Source organism: Pocillopora damicornis, chromosome 10 (genome assembly GCF_964200805.1).
Source record: "Pocillopora damicornis chromosome 10, jaPocDami1.2, whole genome shotgun sequence".
Taxonomy (NCBI): Eukaryota; Metazoa; Cnidaria; class Anthozoa; order Scleractinia; family Pocilloporidae; genus Pocillopora; species Pocillopora damicornis.
Window position 1 is genome coordinate 5645001 of NC_142679.1, and position 13931 is coordinate 5658931.

Genomic DNA, 13931 nt, shown 5'->3' on the forward strand with positions numbered 1-13931 from the left:
TTGCCCATAAATCGAAAATATAGAGGAAATTGGCTTTTATTGTTGAGTCTTTTTTGTGGTTGTCACGCATGCGCCCATCCATCTCCTACTCAGGTTGAAACAAACTTTTCAACACCTCTTTGGTTCGACCGGACGGGAAAATATTCGGAATTTGGTCATGACGCGCTGCGCTCAGTCCGTACGTCATGACCTCGAGCCCCTGCCGGCCCTCCCACTCAGTCAATAAGTACGTAACCTTTGGTGTAGCAGCTTTCGAACGATCGCATCAAGACTTATAAATCTGATTTATTTCCTTTTCTAAACTAAAGTATTAAGAACAGATTATCAGGCACCTGACAATCCTACGTACAAATATCCTTAATCAAGGTCATTGAACGGAATATCAACATTTAAACGTAGGAAAAAGAAATCTTATCTTCAAAATGAAAGCGACAAACTTAGATCTTTCCGTTATATAAGAGAAAAACTTTTTCAGTCTCATTGCTTGATGGAATTACACAAAAATTAAAATTCTAAACTTCAAACGACTGATTAAGACTCGTCTCCATTAACCTCTGGTTGCATCACGTTTTGGCTCTAAACCGTTCAGGTAAAAACCTCGAGTACAAATTTAAAACTCCCTGTCTGATGTCGGAATTGCGCAATCCACAAAGAACAGGATTACACATACTGTTCAAATAACCGAGTATTAAGGAAGCCATGTCAAGTGCGCGCGGTAAAGGCTTTGGGTAATACACATCGAAGAACATGGTGATGGCAAATGGTGCCCAGCAAATAATAAACAGGGTGACCACAAAAATAAACGTGTTGGTGATCCTGGTTTCTTCTGGTGTCACTTGAAATCCGGGAGATCTTGACGTTGACTTCGAGTTTGAGTCGGCCTCGCGTCGCTCGCCCGTCTGCGATCTTTCAACCGTTTGGAGATCGACTTTATTTGGTATTGTGGGAACTGGCCTTACAAAATTATTCCTTGTTGCTGCAATTCGTCTCTTTAGATTCTTAGTAAACCTGAGCACGTTACAATACGAAAACGTCATTATTGAAAGAGGCCCGAAAAAGCAGACGTTGATCATGAAATACATGTAATACACATCTGAAGGCCAGTAGACAAAACAGTAAGATTTTCCAGGGATAAAGCGGTATTCAGCCCAGCCTAAAAGCGGAGGTGAAGCCAAAGATAAGGCGACTACCCAAACTGCGGCGGCATATAGCAAGGCTTTTCTCCTGGAGAATATCTTTGAGTAAGTGTTCCATCTGACGATGTAGAAATATCGGTTGATGGCGATCATGCCAAGAGACATCACCGAAGCAATGAAGGATAAAATCGTGAAAAAGCCGAGCGCTACGCAAGCGGAGTCTCCGAACACCCAATCTTCTGTGATGATGGTTACAACTGTAAATGGAATGCTTAATATCGACACCATGATGTCAGCCGCAGCCAGATTGAGAATATACAAGTTGGTAACGGTTTGAAGATCTTTATCCTTGTAGACGATGATGAACAAGCTGACGTTACCAATAAACGCAGCTGAACCAATGACGCAGAGGGTGGTTGTCTCCAAAATGATTGCCAAAGGCATGGTTTGGTCGCACTACCAAAAAAAAGACTTTTTCAACGCTCCAATTATAGGGTTCTCTAAGAATTTCCCTTCGTAAAATTAACGCCGACAGCGAATTTTTTATGCCAACAAGAAGGCCGCCACGAAATTTACAGCAGCGTCTGGTGGCTGCTTGATTCAGTTTGCAATCTGTTTGTTGGAAAAAACGCTTAGCTCTGATTTTATCTTTTTAAACTATTCATTCTAATGAAAATAACTTCATTTCCGTGTTATTAGTATCCGTCGTTATGGTGAAGGCACGCATGAAACAAAGGCGGGTGTTTGCAATTAGAAGTTTGTTTGAGAGTGACCGTTAAATTAGGGAAAAAAATTAAGAAAGAATGTTGGTATGTGAAGCTTGAGTTGGAAAGTACTTAAGGAACAAACCCATGACATATCTCAAAGAGGGCACAAAAGAGAAAACTTACATTAAAAACGCAGTCTTCGTGCACTCAGTTCGTGAATAAAGGCAAAGGGGAAGCTGTCTAACAAAGGTTCTGAGGACTGATTGTATGATAACGCTAAAGAAGACAAAATTGGAAGAAGGAGATTATTTCTGACAAAAAATTACAGTTTTGCTCTTATGATTCTCTCTCAAAATAACGGCAGAAAAATTGTAACGAAGAAATGTTACTATATAGTTTATGGCACACCCAGGATAAAACGACAAACCGTTCGAATGTTGCTACATTATCCTTGAATCCTATACAGGCACTGAAATGCAATTACGTCTAGTGAAAGAAAAACAAAAAACAGGTGTTTCGTTGAAAAAAAGTATATTTCTACTGATCAACGTACCAGTTGCATTAAATACGTATGCTTTTCATGATATCTTATTTAAATAGCTTCAACGAAAGCAGCGTTTCATGAAATAATAATTTGCCACGACAGCAAAACCGTGAAAAATGCCGCGGAAATTGCGCTAGAAAAACTAGTCCAGTGTAAATATATGACGCCCACCACATTTCCATTGTTCAAAGTGCTTCGGATACGAAAATTTTTTTGGCGTAAATATTTTGCTTATCATATGTACAAACCAATTTCGATAGAAGAAAAAGTTCAAAAATCTTAAAACTCGGTTTTTTTGGGCTCTAAAGTGCTCTTATTTTGTCTTAAAAAGTGTCCCGTGGACTGGTAACGAATTAGCGGGTGATGACGTAGAGAACTGTGAAAACTCTCCATTGACTCCCACAAATATCTCACATCTCTTGTAATTTTGTATCAGTCAGCGAACGTCATACGTTAAACGCAATACGCTCGTTTAAACGCAATACGCTCGTCCTTTCTTCTAGATTTCTCCTTTCTCCACCATGGTTACTGAAGTGTCTTCACAGTTTTTTACGTCACAGCGATGTAACATGATCGTTTTAGCCGAGCGCTTTATGGGGACACTTTTCGGCCGCCAATCGTACTTTCAATGCACGAAAAAATGGTCAAGGAGAACTCGCTAGGCACTGAGGTCGATTATTTATAATTTTAAAAACAGCTTTTGACCAGAAAATTAAAAAAAAAAAATCCGTGTCGTAGGCACTTTTGGGGAAAAACTTAAGTAAAAGCAGCTGTGCCCATTTTAAAATAGGAAATTACTGTCTTCATGAAAAAAAAGCACAAGAGGAAATGACATAAATAGAAAAGAAAGCCGTGAAACGCACAAGGGATTTTGAACGTAGCGATGAAGAAGCGCCGGACTGAAATATATGTTAGTGCTATTTCATATTACATCTGCCCTCGCCTTTTAACAATAATTATTTTTGATTATAGAAATAATACTGACAGGTTTGTGGGAGATTTTCTCATGAAGCTTAAAGATTGCGATAAAATATCATGAAAGAAAGCTATGCTACAATAGAAGAACTTTTTAAGTGATCTTGCGTAATATTAGCACCCACAAGGTTGCTGCTTATCTTCGGAAGACGAACAAACATGTAAAATTTCAAAGCTAGCTCTAGTCCAAAGCTACCGTGCTCGTCTACAGAAAGTTTACGTCAATCACCCTTTGATCAGTCAGTTATATAAATCTTTCTTATCCACCAGTGCAGAGACATGAGAAAGAAACATTTCGTTTCCAGTCAGTTTCATCTTTGTTATGATGATGATGCATACCATCTGTAACAGGCGGAATTCATAATTGTTACACTTTTACTTATGCTGTTTTATCGGTTCGTTTGTGCAGTTTAAAGGAAGCGTTGACCATTACAGAGCAGTTTTTCTAGAAGCAAATCACTTTGCCGATAACCAGAACACGCCAGTTTTTAAGTTTTCTGGTGTTTTCCGGCAAACTTAAAAACGAAACAACAACAAAAAGGAAGAGAATAAAAAACCAGTTTAAAAATTTATTACCGTCGATTCAAAATGCACGTAACATCATAAATACATATATGCTGGTTCCTCTATTGACAGAGATATCGAAAATCTTCATTTGGGTCTGAGCAGTAGAAATAGATTCTTGGGCAAAGGTTACTCTACCAATGGTGCCTAATCCATTAGAATTCCCCTTTATTGTGGGATTTGAACGTCCATTTGAGCACTTAACAATGCAGAAGTGTCCAGCTTTGGTTGACATTCGGTTGTGTTGACACGTACCGACTTTAATCGCGCGGTCTTCGGAAGAACTCGGTAATACATCGGGCGATGTCGCAAAACGTTAGCACTATTGGGAGATAAGGGTTAGCCTCAAGACAGCAATTTCTTTCTTTGTTCTTGGAGTAAAAATTCCAAATGTTCCGCTCGTTTCATGGCAGCCTGTGCAAAAAGAAAAAAAAATGTGTGTAAAAAAAAAAAAACCATGGATCTAGAAAAGTATTTTCATTGGTCAAAGGCTATCACTGATCTAATTTCCCGTCAAAGTTTAACTTTTCATTAGCAAACAGAAAGAAACGAGTGTCAGACGGGTGAAAACAGCAGCTTCCGCCATGCTCAGATTTGAGCAAACTTGTGATGCGTATGACGAGATTGAAAACATGGGTTCATGAAAAACTGACTTCAGAACACTCACCTGGTGTTGTTCCCGCAGTGTTTTCATAGTTTCTTCTTTTTTAGCTATGGCCTGCCTTACTCTAGCGGTGTAAAACAGATAAAAATTTTCAATAAAAAACAACGAACTAGACACGTACAAACTCAAAACCTGTAAAATATCTGCCGGCGATCAAGGGACACCTCAGGCGATAAGGGGATTGAAAACTAAGAATACAAATATATCTCAGCATTGTTCATATTTAAATGGAAGAAAAATGCAAAGAGCAATATTTCTAACGACCACGGATTCGTACAGCTTAAGATAACAACAACAACAACATACTTTATTGACTTTCCCCAAGGGGGCTTTTCAAAGACAATGTTATAAAAATAATCCTATTACAATTAAAAATCCTATTTACAATTAAAGATGTTTTAAAATCTGAATGTTCTAAAAGAAAAATGAAAGCATACAAATATATAAAATTACAACTCTGTGAGTAATTTGGTCCTTAAACGTTTTTTAAAAACCTTAACGGAGTTGCACAGTTTTAAGGAATTATCCAAAGAGTTCCATAAGTTTACAGTTCTATAGAAAAATGTTCTCTGACCGCTAGCTGTTCTAAAGAATGGAATTTGCAAAAGCTGCGAATTTCTGGTGCTACGTCGACTAACCTCGGCTCGCTTTATGAATTTTGATGAGAGGTAATCTGGAGCCTGACCAGTCATGCATCTGAAGGCCGTAGTAGCGTTCCGGTAGTAAAGCTGGCTTTGAACTGAAAGCCAATTTAGTTCCTTGCGAATTGGTGTAACGTGGTCAAATTTACGCGCACCGCTAACAATGCGGCATGCGGTCATGGATGCTTTATGGAAGCTCGTTAGTCGATCAGATCGTTTCAAAAGCTTTGCGAAACCTCCAAATTACCAAAACTGTACACCAAACCGACTAGCATGGCCACGGACGTTTATCACAATTTTCTCACTACAACCACTCTGTCAGTATCGCTCTTCCCCCGCCCCACCCCCCTCAAAATATTTTTCAGAGCTCAGGTCTCCCTCTCAGCAGAGTTTAACCCACCAACCACATGATCTTTGCGTCTTAAGCAATTAACCAACCTTTTGTGTACTTCCTCCATTTCTTGCTCTTTCTCCCGTGTAACTCGTTCTATTTCTAATCTGTGACGGGCCTTCATTTCGCTCACTTCTGTTTTCAAACGCTTGTTGTCTTCGTCAGTGGTCACAAGCCTGGAATATGCAGGAAAGAATTGAATATCTGCTAACAACATAACGTCATTTCCGAGTTGCAAAACTCTCTCTTTGAAAACGAGGCTAACTGAAATGGTATTTTCAATTAATCATCAGAGGCTTCGCACCGACCCTCGTCTTTAAGCAGAGGCATTCAACATCTGGCAAATAGCTTAACAAATATGTTTTTCTGGATTACAAGTGAAAAATTCAAAGTTTCTGAATCTCTTTGCATAAAGGCATTCGAAAAGATCGTATTTTGCTTGAGCTCGCCGGAACCAAACTATTTTCAAAGGCAATTCGGAATGAAGGACATCAGAAGGAATAAATGGTAACACAAATTTATAAATCTACCCAGCTTCAAGCGCGGGAAAACGCGCGTGACCAGATCGCGACTGGCTTTTAAATGTTTGCATTTAATTGGTTTGGGATAAATTCACGTGAGGGTGCTTTATTATTATTATTATTATTATTATTATTATTATCATCATCATCATCATCATCATCATCATTATTATTAGTATTAGTATTATTATTAATTATTTATTATTATCATTATCATTAGTATTATTATTGATTATTTATTATTATTATTATTATTATTATTATTATTGTCATTATCATTATTATTCGTACAAACCTATCAGCGAACTCCTGCCGAATGATGTCGGCCACCTTCCCTCTCTCTTCCTGTAGCCGTTTGGCCACTTTATCAATTCCTTCTACCTCTTCATCTTTTTGTTTCAACATGCTCTTCAAACGCGCATTTTCTCCTTCAACTTCGGATAAACGAGCCTGTAACAAAACAAGTACTTGTGCCATGATTGGGAATTTAAATAAGTTGAATAACAACTGGAACGTTAAAATAAAAAAAATTGGCAAATCTCCTTTCGTGAACAACTGATAACATTTTCGAAACACCTAAGGGTTCTTCATTATAAATGGAGGTGTTCTTGCTAATAAAACCGAGGGTCGCAAACCGGAATCAAACACGGGCCAAATAAAACTGAAAATCTCACTCTTTCATCATTATACAACCGAGGTAACCGGTCAAAATATAACTGCAGATGATAATTGACGGTTTATCGTAACTAGAGGGCTTTTCGATCGAGTGTCGTAAATCCAAAACCAAAGTAATCACCACGGCCAATCAGAACTCAAAGTAAAACCAACCAAACTGCTCAAGGCGCGGGAAAACGCGGGTGACCAACTCGTGATTGGTTTTAGTTTTGCATCTGATTGGTTGAAAGAGTGGCGCGAGTTTTCTGGACGCGCAAGACAGATTGACCCCAACTAACTGATACAAATTCGTGTTTGTTTCTTACCTTCATGTTGTTGTATTTTTCCTGCATATTCCGTTCAGATTCTTCTAGTTCTTTCAGTTCAGATTCGTATTTATCTCTCACTCGCCTAAAAGCCAGAAATACGCCGTCGTTAGATTTCGTGTTTTCTTAGACTTTCGATAGCGCTTCTTAGAGCAGAAAAAGGTCTTTTTTTATGTTTACGGCACATAACCAAAAATGTTTCTGTATTCCCGAGTTAGTTTTGCGTCTAATTGGTTGATTTAAGTTTACACGAAGTTTAAAAATTTTAAAAGCAAACTGACAAATTCTGTATTCTAAACTACATTTACGACTAGCATTACGACAGTAATTGAAAGACCAAACCAATCTAAGAGTACTTCCAATCTAATTTCATTGAAATACAACATGGACTTTCCACTCGTCGATCGTCGACGACTGTATACATTTTTGCCTTTTTGACTAAACCTCATATGAAATCAGGCTTAGGTCAGGAAGATGTCAATTCTAGACACTTACTTGATTCTGTTCTCCGCGGCTCGCTCACATTCTTCTCTTGCCAACGATGTCTCTTCTTCCAATCTTGAAATCACCATTTCAATTTCCTACGGTAGACAATATGCGTAAAAGAGAGACAGAAAACAGATAGATAGACACAGACACAGACAGACACACAACCCGGAAGACAGACAAGCAGATAGATAAACAGACACACAGGCAGACAAACAGGCAAATAGACAGGCAGGCAGGCAGACAAACAGACAGAGACAGGGTAAGTTAATACTATCAGCTGAGTTGGTAACGTAAATTGGCCACCGTAGAGAGTTTCAAAGCTGACTTTTCGAGCGTTAGCCCTTTTTCAGAGCGAATGACAGACAGAAAGACATAAAGGTAGGCAGATAGATAGAGAGAAAGACAGGCGGACACAGATGAAGAGAAAGACAGACAAAACCGCCAGCTATTAAAAAGTATAACGAAATGCGAAAGTAAACATCAATAAATTGGCATGAGCCTCCCCTCAAGAACACTGAGATGAAATAACGAGAATAATTTCTGCAAAGCGTAAATCGTCGACTTTACTTACTCTATCGCGTCCTTCCCGAACAGCTTCTTTCAGCTCCCGCTCTTTAGTCATTAACATGGCATCCTGTAAACAAACGCACAAAAACAAAGAGGAACAGTCAGGCAGCCTAGGTAGATACCTTCGGCATATTTCTGAGGGAAAATGAAGGGCCACATTACTTTGATTTATTCTTTAGAGGTCAGGTTTCCAGAAACTCTATGATATAACCGATTACTCAAAACCAAAAGAGTAAATTTGAGTTCTGTCTTTAAAGTACCCTACCTGCTTCTTCATGTAATTTTCAATCCAGCCCTGCTTCTCAATTTCAAGTCTCTCTTTCAACTCATTCATTTCCAACTGCAATGCAAACCAAAACCCACCTTAGGTTCAATGATTCCCTCAGTTAACTTGTATTTAACAGATAGAAAAAGACAGAAATGTCTGAATACACAGAGTGAGACATCTATAAAACTCTACTGAAGCCACTACAAGTCTCAGCGGGTTAGATGTCGTAAATGTAGCAACAGAGGAGTGTCGTAATCCCTTACGTAGAAAAAAATATACGCTCAATCTACTCGCAATTTGCTCTGTCGGTTTATATATTTGCAGAGTCCTTAATTAGGCTGAGAATGGCCGTGGCAAGAACGTTGAATTTAACCAAAGATTAAATTGAGCGACAATATCTCCATCCACCATAATGCTACTAAAGATAATTGGCCGGCAGTAATTTGAATATTTCTTTACCTGGTGTTTTCTTTCTTGATCATCAATAGCTCTTTGGTGTGAAGTTTGCATCTCTAGGATTGACTTTTTGTGAGATTCCTACAAAAATAAAAACCAACTAAGTACCAAAAACGAAACGAAACGAAGATTGCTGAAACCTTGGGATAGTCTGAAAACAGTTCTGTCCTTACGCTCGTGGTTTATAAGGCTAGAGAGGCTGTATTTCCGGACGTGTTTAACACCCCAACTTCAAGAATATTAGTATAAATCTATTAACATTCCAACACAAATGCTGTAATTTAATTGGTGACACTACTAGTAATCTATTCCGTGATAGAAAGTCACGTGACAAACCTAATAGTGAGTGGTTGTAAACGACTTAAAGAAAAACTTGAGCATAACTTGTCACGTTTTGAGTGACGAGTAGATTTAAACAAAACCACTTAAATTTTGAGCACACGATTCATATCGAGTCATCACGAGCTCATAATCGAATTCCCCTTTAGTTCGGTAAAACAGAAAAACACTCAAGAGGCCATGATGAATGAAGAAGAAACAAAGATGGCTAAAGGTGGAGAAGATCAACACGAATTTCGAACAACAAACTTGAAAAATATTAATAGTAATAATGATTATGTAGGCCAAATTAGACGGTCTTACTTGTCCCATTGGACTTACTCCTAGTTTGATTGGTTTAGCTGTGGTTCCAATTCCACAGGACGCCTTTACTTACCTCTAAGGCAGCTCGCGCCTCGTCCAGTTCCTGTCGTTGTTTCTGACCCTGTAGTGCTACTCTTTCCTTCTCCTCCTGTACTTCAGCGTACAGTCGCCGCCTCTGTTGTTGATAAGCTTGTTCCTCTTGCTCCAGCTGCTTTTCATACCTACAAAAACAAAGGACATGAACACTTAATTATACAAATCTCCGAACTACTAGAACAAAAACTCGTTTAAGTTTACCAACCATCGACGATGATCTACTATCTGCCGCACCGGCTGTTGTTTTAACTGAAAAGAAAATTCACACCTGAAAGAATATTTACCTTTGTTGAGAGAGTTCTCTCTCGAGCACAGGCATTTTCCTTCTCTCTTTCCAGCTGATCTCTCAGTTCTTCTATTTGCTGAATGTACCTTCTGCCTGCACGTTCATCGGCCTCCAGCAGCTCCGCCTGTCATCGAATAATTCACAATTGTAAAACATGTTTTCACTGATCAGTCATTAATCCTTGCGGACACTATGGGTGACAACGAGAGGGAGCCACGTGAAAGTATTCAATTATATCTATTTTGTAGCAAGAAAAGGCTGAGCTTCTGATAGAAATCGAGGCGCCAACGATCACAGTTTATCAGAGAAAACCAATCGGATTTCCAGATTCGCAATACGCCATGATCAGCAGATACCAATGAGGTTCCCACCTGATGAGTAGACTTGATCTTTTTCACTTCCGCTTTATGCTTGGCAATCAGTTTTTGAATGTCAGGTTCCAGTCCTTTGACCGTGACTTCCTGTAAATTTCAAACCAAGTTTACAAGGCGTAAGGCTAAAATTGCACACGAGTTAAATGGCCCACACAACTAGGATTTAGTTTGGTTTCCACAGGAGGAAGCAATTTCCACTCCCTTGGAAGGGACGCTAGTCAATTGCAGATGCTCTCGGCATTTTTCGCGTGTTCCTAAAAAGTTGTTTGTATCTGAACCATTTAAATTCCACGTTGACGAGTGGCAGTACGTGATTGGAGCATCTCGCCCGAGAACTCAACCCAGGTAAAGGTTCGAACCCAGACCTCTCGATGCTGACTCAAGGGCGCTAACCAAATATATACCGCGTTCCCCACAAGGCATAAAGCGTTTTAAGCATTTTAAAATTACTGGAAGCGAAACGACCATGTCACTAAGGATTCTTTACCTTGATTTGTTGAGTTTTCTCATTAATCCATTTTTCTCGTCGTAATTTTTCTGCCGCCAGTATAACTTCCTTTTGTTTCTTTAATTCAACTTGATGACTGAAAAGGAAAGATAGTCTTGTTGTTTCCCCTATAAGATATTATTTCTCAAATTACGACTGGTTCCTGATGCCATCAACGAAAGTGAGGCCACAAAGACTTTTACCACTGTTCTTTAAGAATATAGAACGAGGAACTTCTCTCTAATCTCTCAATGGCATTGAAAATTTCATGACCAAGAAAGTTCATGAAGAACGTTCACTAATCAAAGAGACTACTAGGATGACAGAGAACAACAACACACGAATTACAAATGTAGGAGGTTCGAGAATTTTCAGGAAAGCCATCAATTCATTCCAGATAGATTTTATACAACAGACAAATAAAACACCCTGAAGGCTACGCCTAAAGACAGTGTATTATTAACCCTTCAACTCCCAGCTGTGATTAACATATAACTTCTCCCTAAGATATCCCTACATTATTAAGCAAGCAGGCAATCAGAATACTCAAACTTATCAGGCAGATGTTGTGACCTTGATCTGACATCAAATTCTTGGAACTAATTTACAAGGAAATGCGTGGCAGCTAGAGGGGAGAATTAACAATCAGATCTTGGGGCTTAGAGGGTTATACTCACTTTTCTTCCATTTGCTTGACTTTATCTCCGTACTTCTTGTCAGTACTTTTCAGTTTGTTCACTACTTCCTCACACCTCTCCCCTAACACCTTTTTGTCATCAATCAGCTGGTCTATGAAGGACAAATGTCTCTGTATGGCTGCTTCATACTCCTGACGTTGTATGGCCAGCCGTTGTTTAGCGTCCTTTTCCATCTCCTTCGCTTGCCTCAGGGTGAATTCACGCTGTTGGTTCTAGTGTCAGAGCCAATACATTACCGATAGAGTAATTATAGACAATGACAAATTCAAAAGAGCATATATTTGAATTTTCTTTCCGACCGATTAAAAAATCATAACACAAAGCGTGAGAAGGGTAATTCACATCTTCAAACAAAAGATTACTTCCCACCCCTCCCAGACTACCGTATTCTTGCTGAATTCCAGGACATTTCCCATCCCCTCCCTTATTATTCCCCACTCTTTCCCATATTCTATTCCCTGGAAGATCATTTCCCATTTCCTCGAAAATCATTTCCCATTCCCTCGAAGATCATTTCCCATTCCCTCAAAGATTATTTCCCATCCCCTTCCAAATCAAATCCCATCCTCTCCAAGATCATTTTCCATCCCGTCGAAGATCACTTCCCGTCCCTTCGAAGATAATTTCCTATCCCCTCCCAAATCATATCCCATTACCCCTCCAGATCATTTTCCATCCTCTCGAAGATCATTTCCCATTCTCTCCCAGATCATATCCTACCAAAGCTCTCTGCAGCAGATCATTAGTCCTTTTCTTTTCCTCCAGTTCTATTTTTACCGCCATCATAGCTGTTGTAACATCCGAAGCAGCTGCTGCTGCTGATTCTAGCGCGGCTTCTTCCTTCCTGCAGCCAAGAAAGAGTACTTACAAAGTCAAGATTATGACCATTGGTTGTGTCTAATCCCCCCTCCGTTCTCCCTGAAACCATGAGCTCCCCCCTAAAATAATTCTCCAACCTCCCCCGCCCCCTCCCCCTTGCAGAAATTACTGACTGGTCCCTACGATTGAATATTACCTGGTTATTGCTGACTGCTCTTTTCGAGGGATTACAAAACGCTCCACTCTTAGAACTGTACCAATTCCATCCATGTAATATTCCCGATGACTCTGAGCAAGCTTGATCGAAAATAGAACAAACAAACAAACTATCAGATACGATTATGGCTCCTGTATTGAGTTGGAGAACTTATTTACAGGCAACTTCAGGAACCTGACCTTAGAGTAAAATCACTTTAATTGAAAGGATCAGCGTATCGTTCATATTAGAGACACCGACTTAATTTTGCTAATGCCATATTTCATGTATTTTTTTTTCGCTAAATTTTACGAGTAGTCTTCCTGCTTCGATTTTACAGTTCCAAATTAAAAAAGGGTGTGATCTTATCGGCTCAGTCAACCTATATTTGAACTAAGCTCGACCTTTCAAGGGGCCTTATGTGCCTTACTGCACTGGAAGAACTTTGCACTGTAACCGTATTAGCGAGCAAGCCTCGCGGTTTGTCAATGTTGTCCTATGTGCCTTATGAAAAAAAGCATTGATAATCCATCACACTTTGAGGCACATTGGTGTAAGTATCGTGCACTCAGTTTGGCGCGCGTAAAGCGTTAACGCGCGATGAAGCGCTCCTCTTCTGTTGTGTTTGCTGCTAAAGCGCAACGCTCACTCCACATGCGCTCAAGTTATCCGAAGTAAATACCTGGTCAAATTCCTTGACTTCTCGTCCTCTTTCGTGTTCATTAAACAGAGAGTATTTCTTGGCATTGCGCCATCTTTCTCTCGTTCTCGTTCGAGCAGCGAGGACCAAGTTGGGCGTGTTGGAGTAAACAGTTGGAAATTCAGGTCTGCCATCACCGTATGTTCCTGGTTGTGTCGCCTTACTACTGTTCAGCTTAGCTGTCCTTCTGTCCTGGAAACACTTCGCTGTGGTGTTACCAAATGTGTCGCCGTAATGCCAGAACTTGGCTTGGGGACAATAGCCTGCATAGCTAAATGAAAACAAAGGTGCATTTTGGTATTGTTGAAAATTAAGCCTAACTGTTCTTAGTTCATCTCGTCAAATAAATTTCTGATTACGTTTTTTACCCTGGCACATGTCTTGGGTTTTGGAAAGTGGCCCGGTTTGTTGTGTTAAATGGGGAAAGCATTATAAGAACTAAGGTTGAGTGAACGAGGAAGTTTATAGTATTACTATTACGTCACAAACACTTCATGACGCAACAAAGTAACGAAACCTCTCCCACACCTTTCCATTTTGTGGTGAAATTGAGCGTATTTAAAATATAAATTCCGTGCATATCAAATTTGGTTGAAACTGGTCAATTTGTTGGTTTTAGTCTCTAGAGAACGTGAGCAGCTGATATCCCTTAACTAAACCAAAAAACTCATTTAGGACACCGTTTGCGACCTCTTGCGCGACCTCCACGCTCTTGGGAGTTGGCCGAGTT

At 39.6% G+C, this 13931-nt stretch overlaps 1 protein-coding gene and 1 pseudogene across 3 annotated transcripts; both read right to left on the reverse strand.

Annotated features, from left to right (window-relative positions):
• Window positions 1-381: 381 nt before the first annotated feature.
• On the reverse strand, window positions 382-1695 carry LOC113674674 (G protein-coupled receptor 161B-like; annotated as a pseudogene).
• A 1636-nt stretch (window positions 1696-3331) lies between these two features.
• LOC149038622 (centrosomal protein of 131 kDa-like) lies at window positions 3332-13679 on the reverse strand. Of its 3 annotated transcripts, XM_089184893.1 has the most exons (18): window positions 13570-13679; window positions 13184-13472; window positions 12502-12602; window positions 12207-12330; window positions 11466-11698; window positions 10789-10885; window positions 10299-10388; window positions 9926-10051; window positions 9619-9766; window positions 8907-8984; window positions 8445-8519; window positions 8184-8246; window positions 7619-7704; window positions 7124-7208; window positions 6439-6593; window positions 5670-5798; window positions 4594-4654; window positions 3332-4340 (listed from the first exon to the last, which is right to left on the reverse strand). In XM_089184893.1, the coding sequence occupies exons 8-18, from the start codon at window positions 9958-9960 to the stop codon at window positions 4272-4274; spliced, it is 984 nt and encodes a 327-aa protein (XP_089041019.1). In that variant the 5' UTR covers window positions 9961-10051; window positions 10299-10388; window positions 10789-10885; window positions 11466-11698; window positions 12207-12330; window positions 12502-12602; window positions 13184-13472; window positions 13570-13679; the 3' UTR covers window positions 3332-4271. The 3 variants fall into 3 exon arrangements, 2 of the variants coding, with proteins under 2 accessions (XP_089041019.1, XP_089041020.1); XM_089184894.1 differs by lacking the exons at window positions 12207-12330; window positions 12502-12602; window positions 13184-13472; window positions 13570-13679 and having other exon boundaries at window positions 5681-5798; XR_016180455.1 differs by lacking the exons at window positions 3332-4340; window positions 4594-4654; window positions 5670-5798; window positions 6439-6593; window positions 7124-7208 and having other exon boundaries at window positions 13570-13644.
• Window positions 13680-13931: the final 252 nt, after the last annotated feature.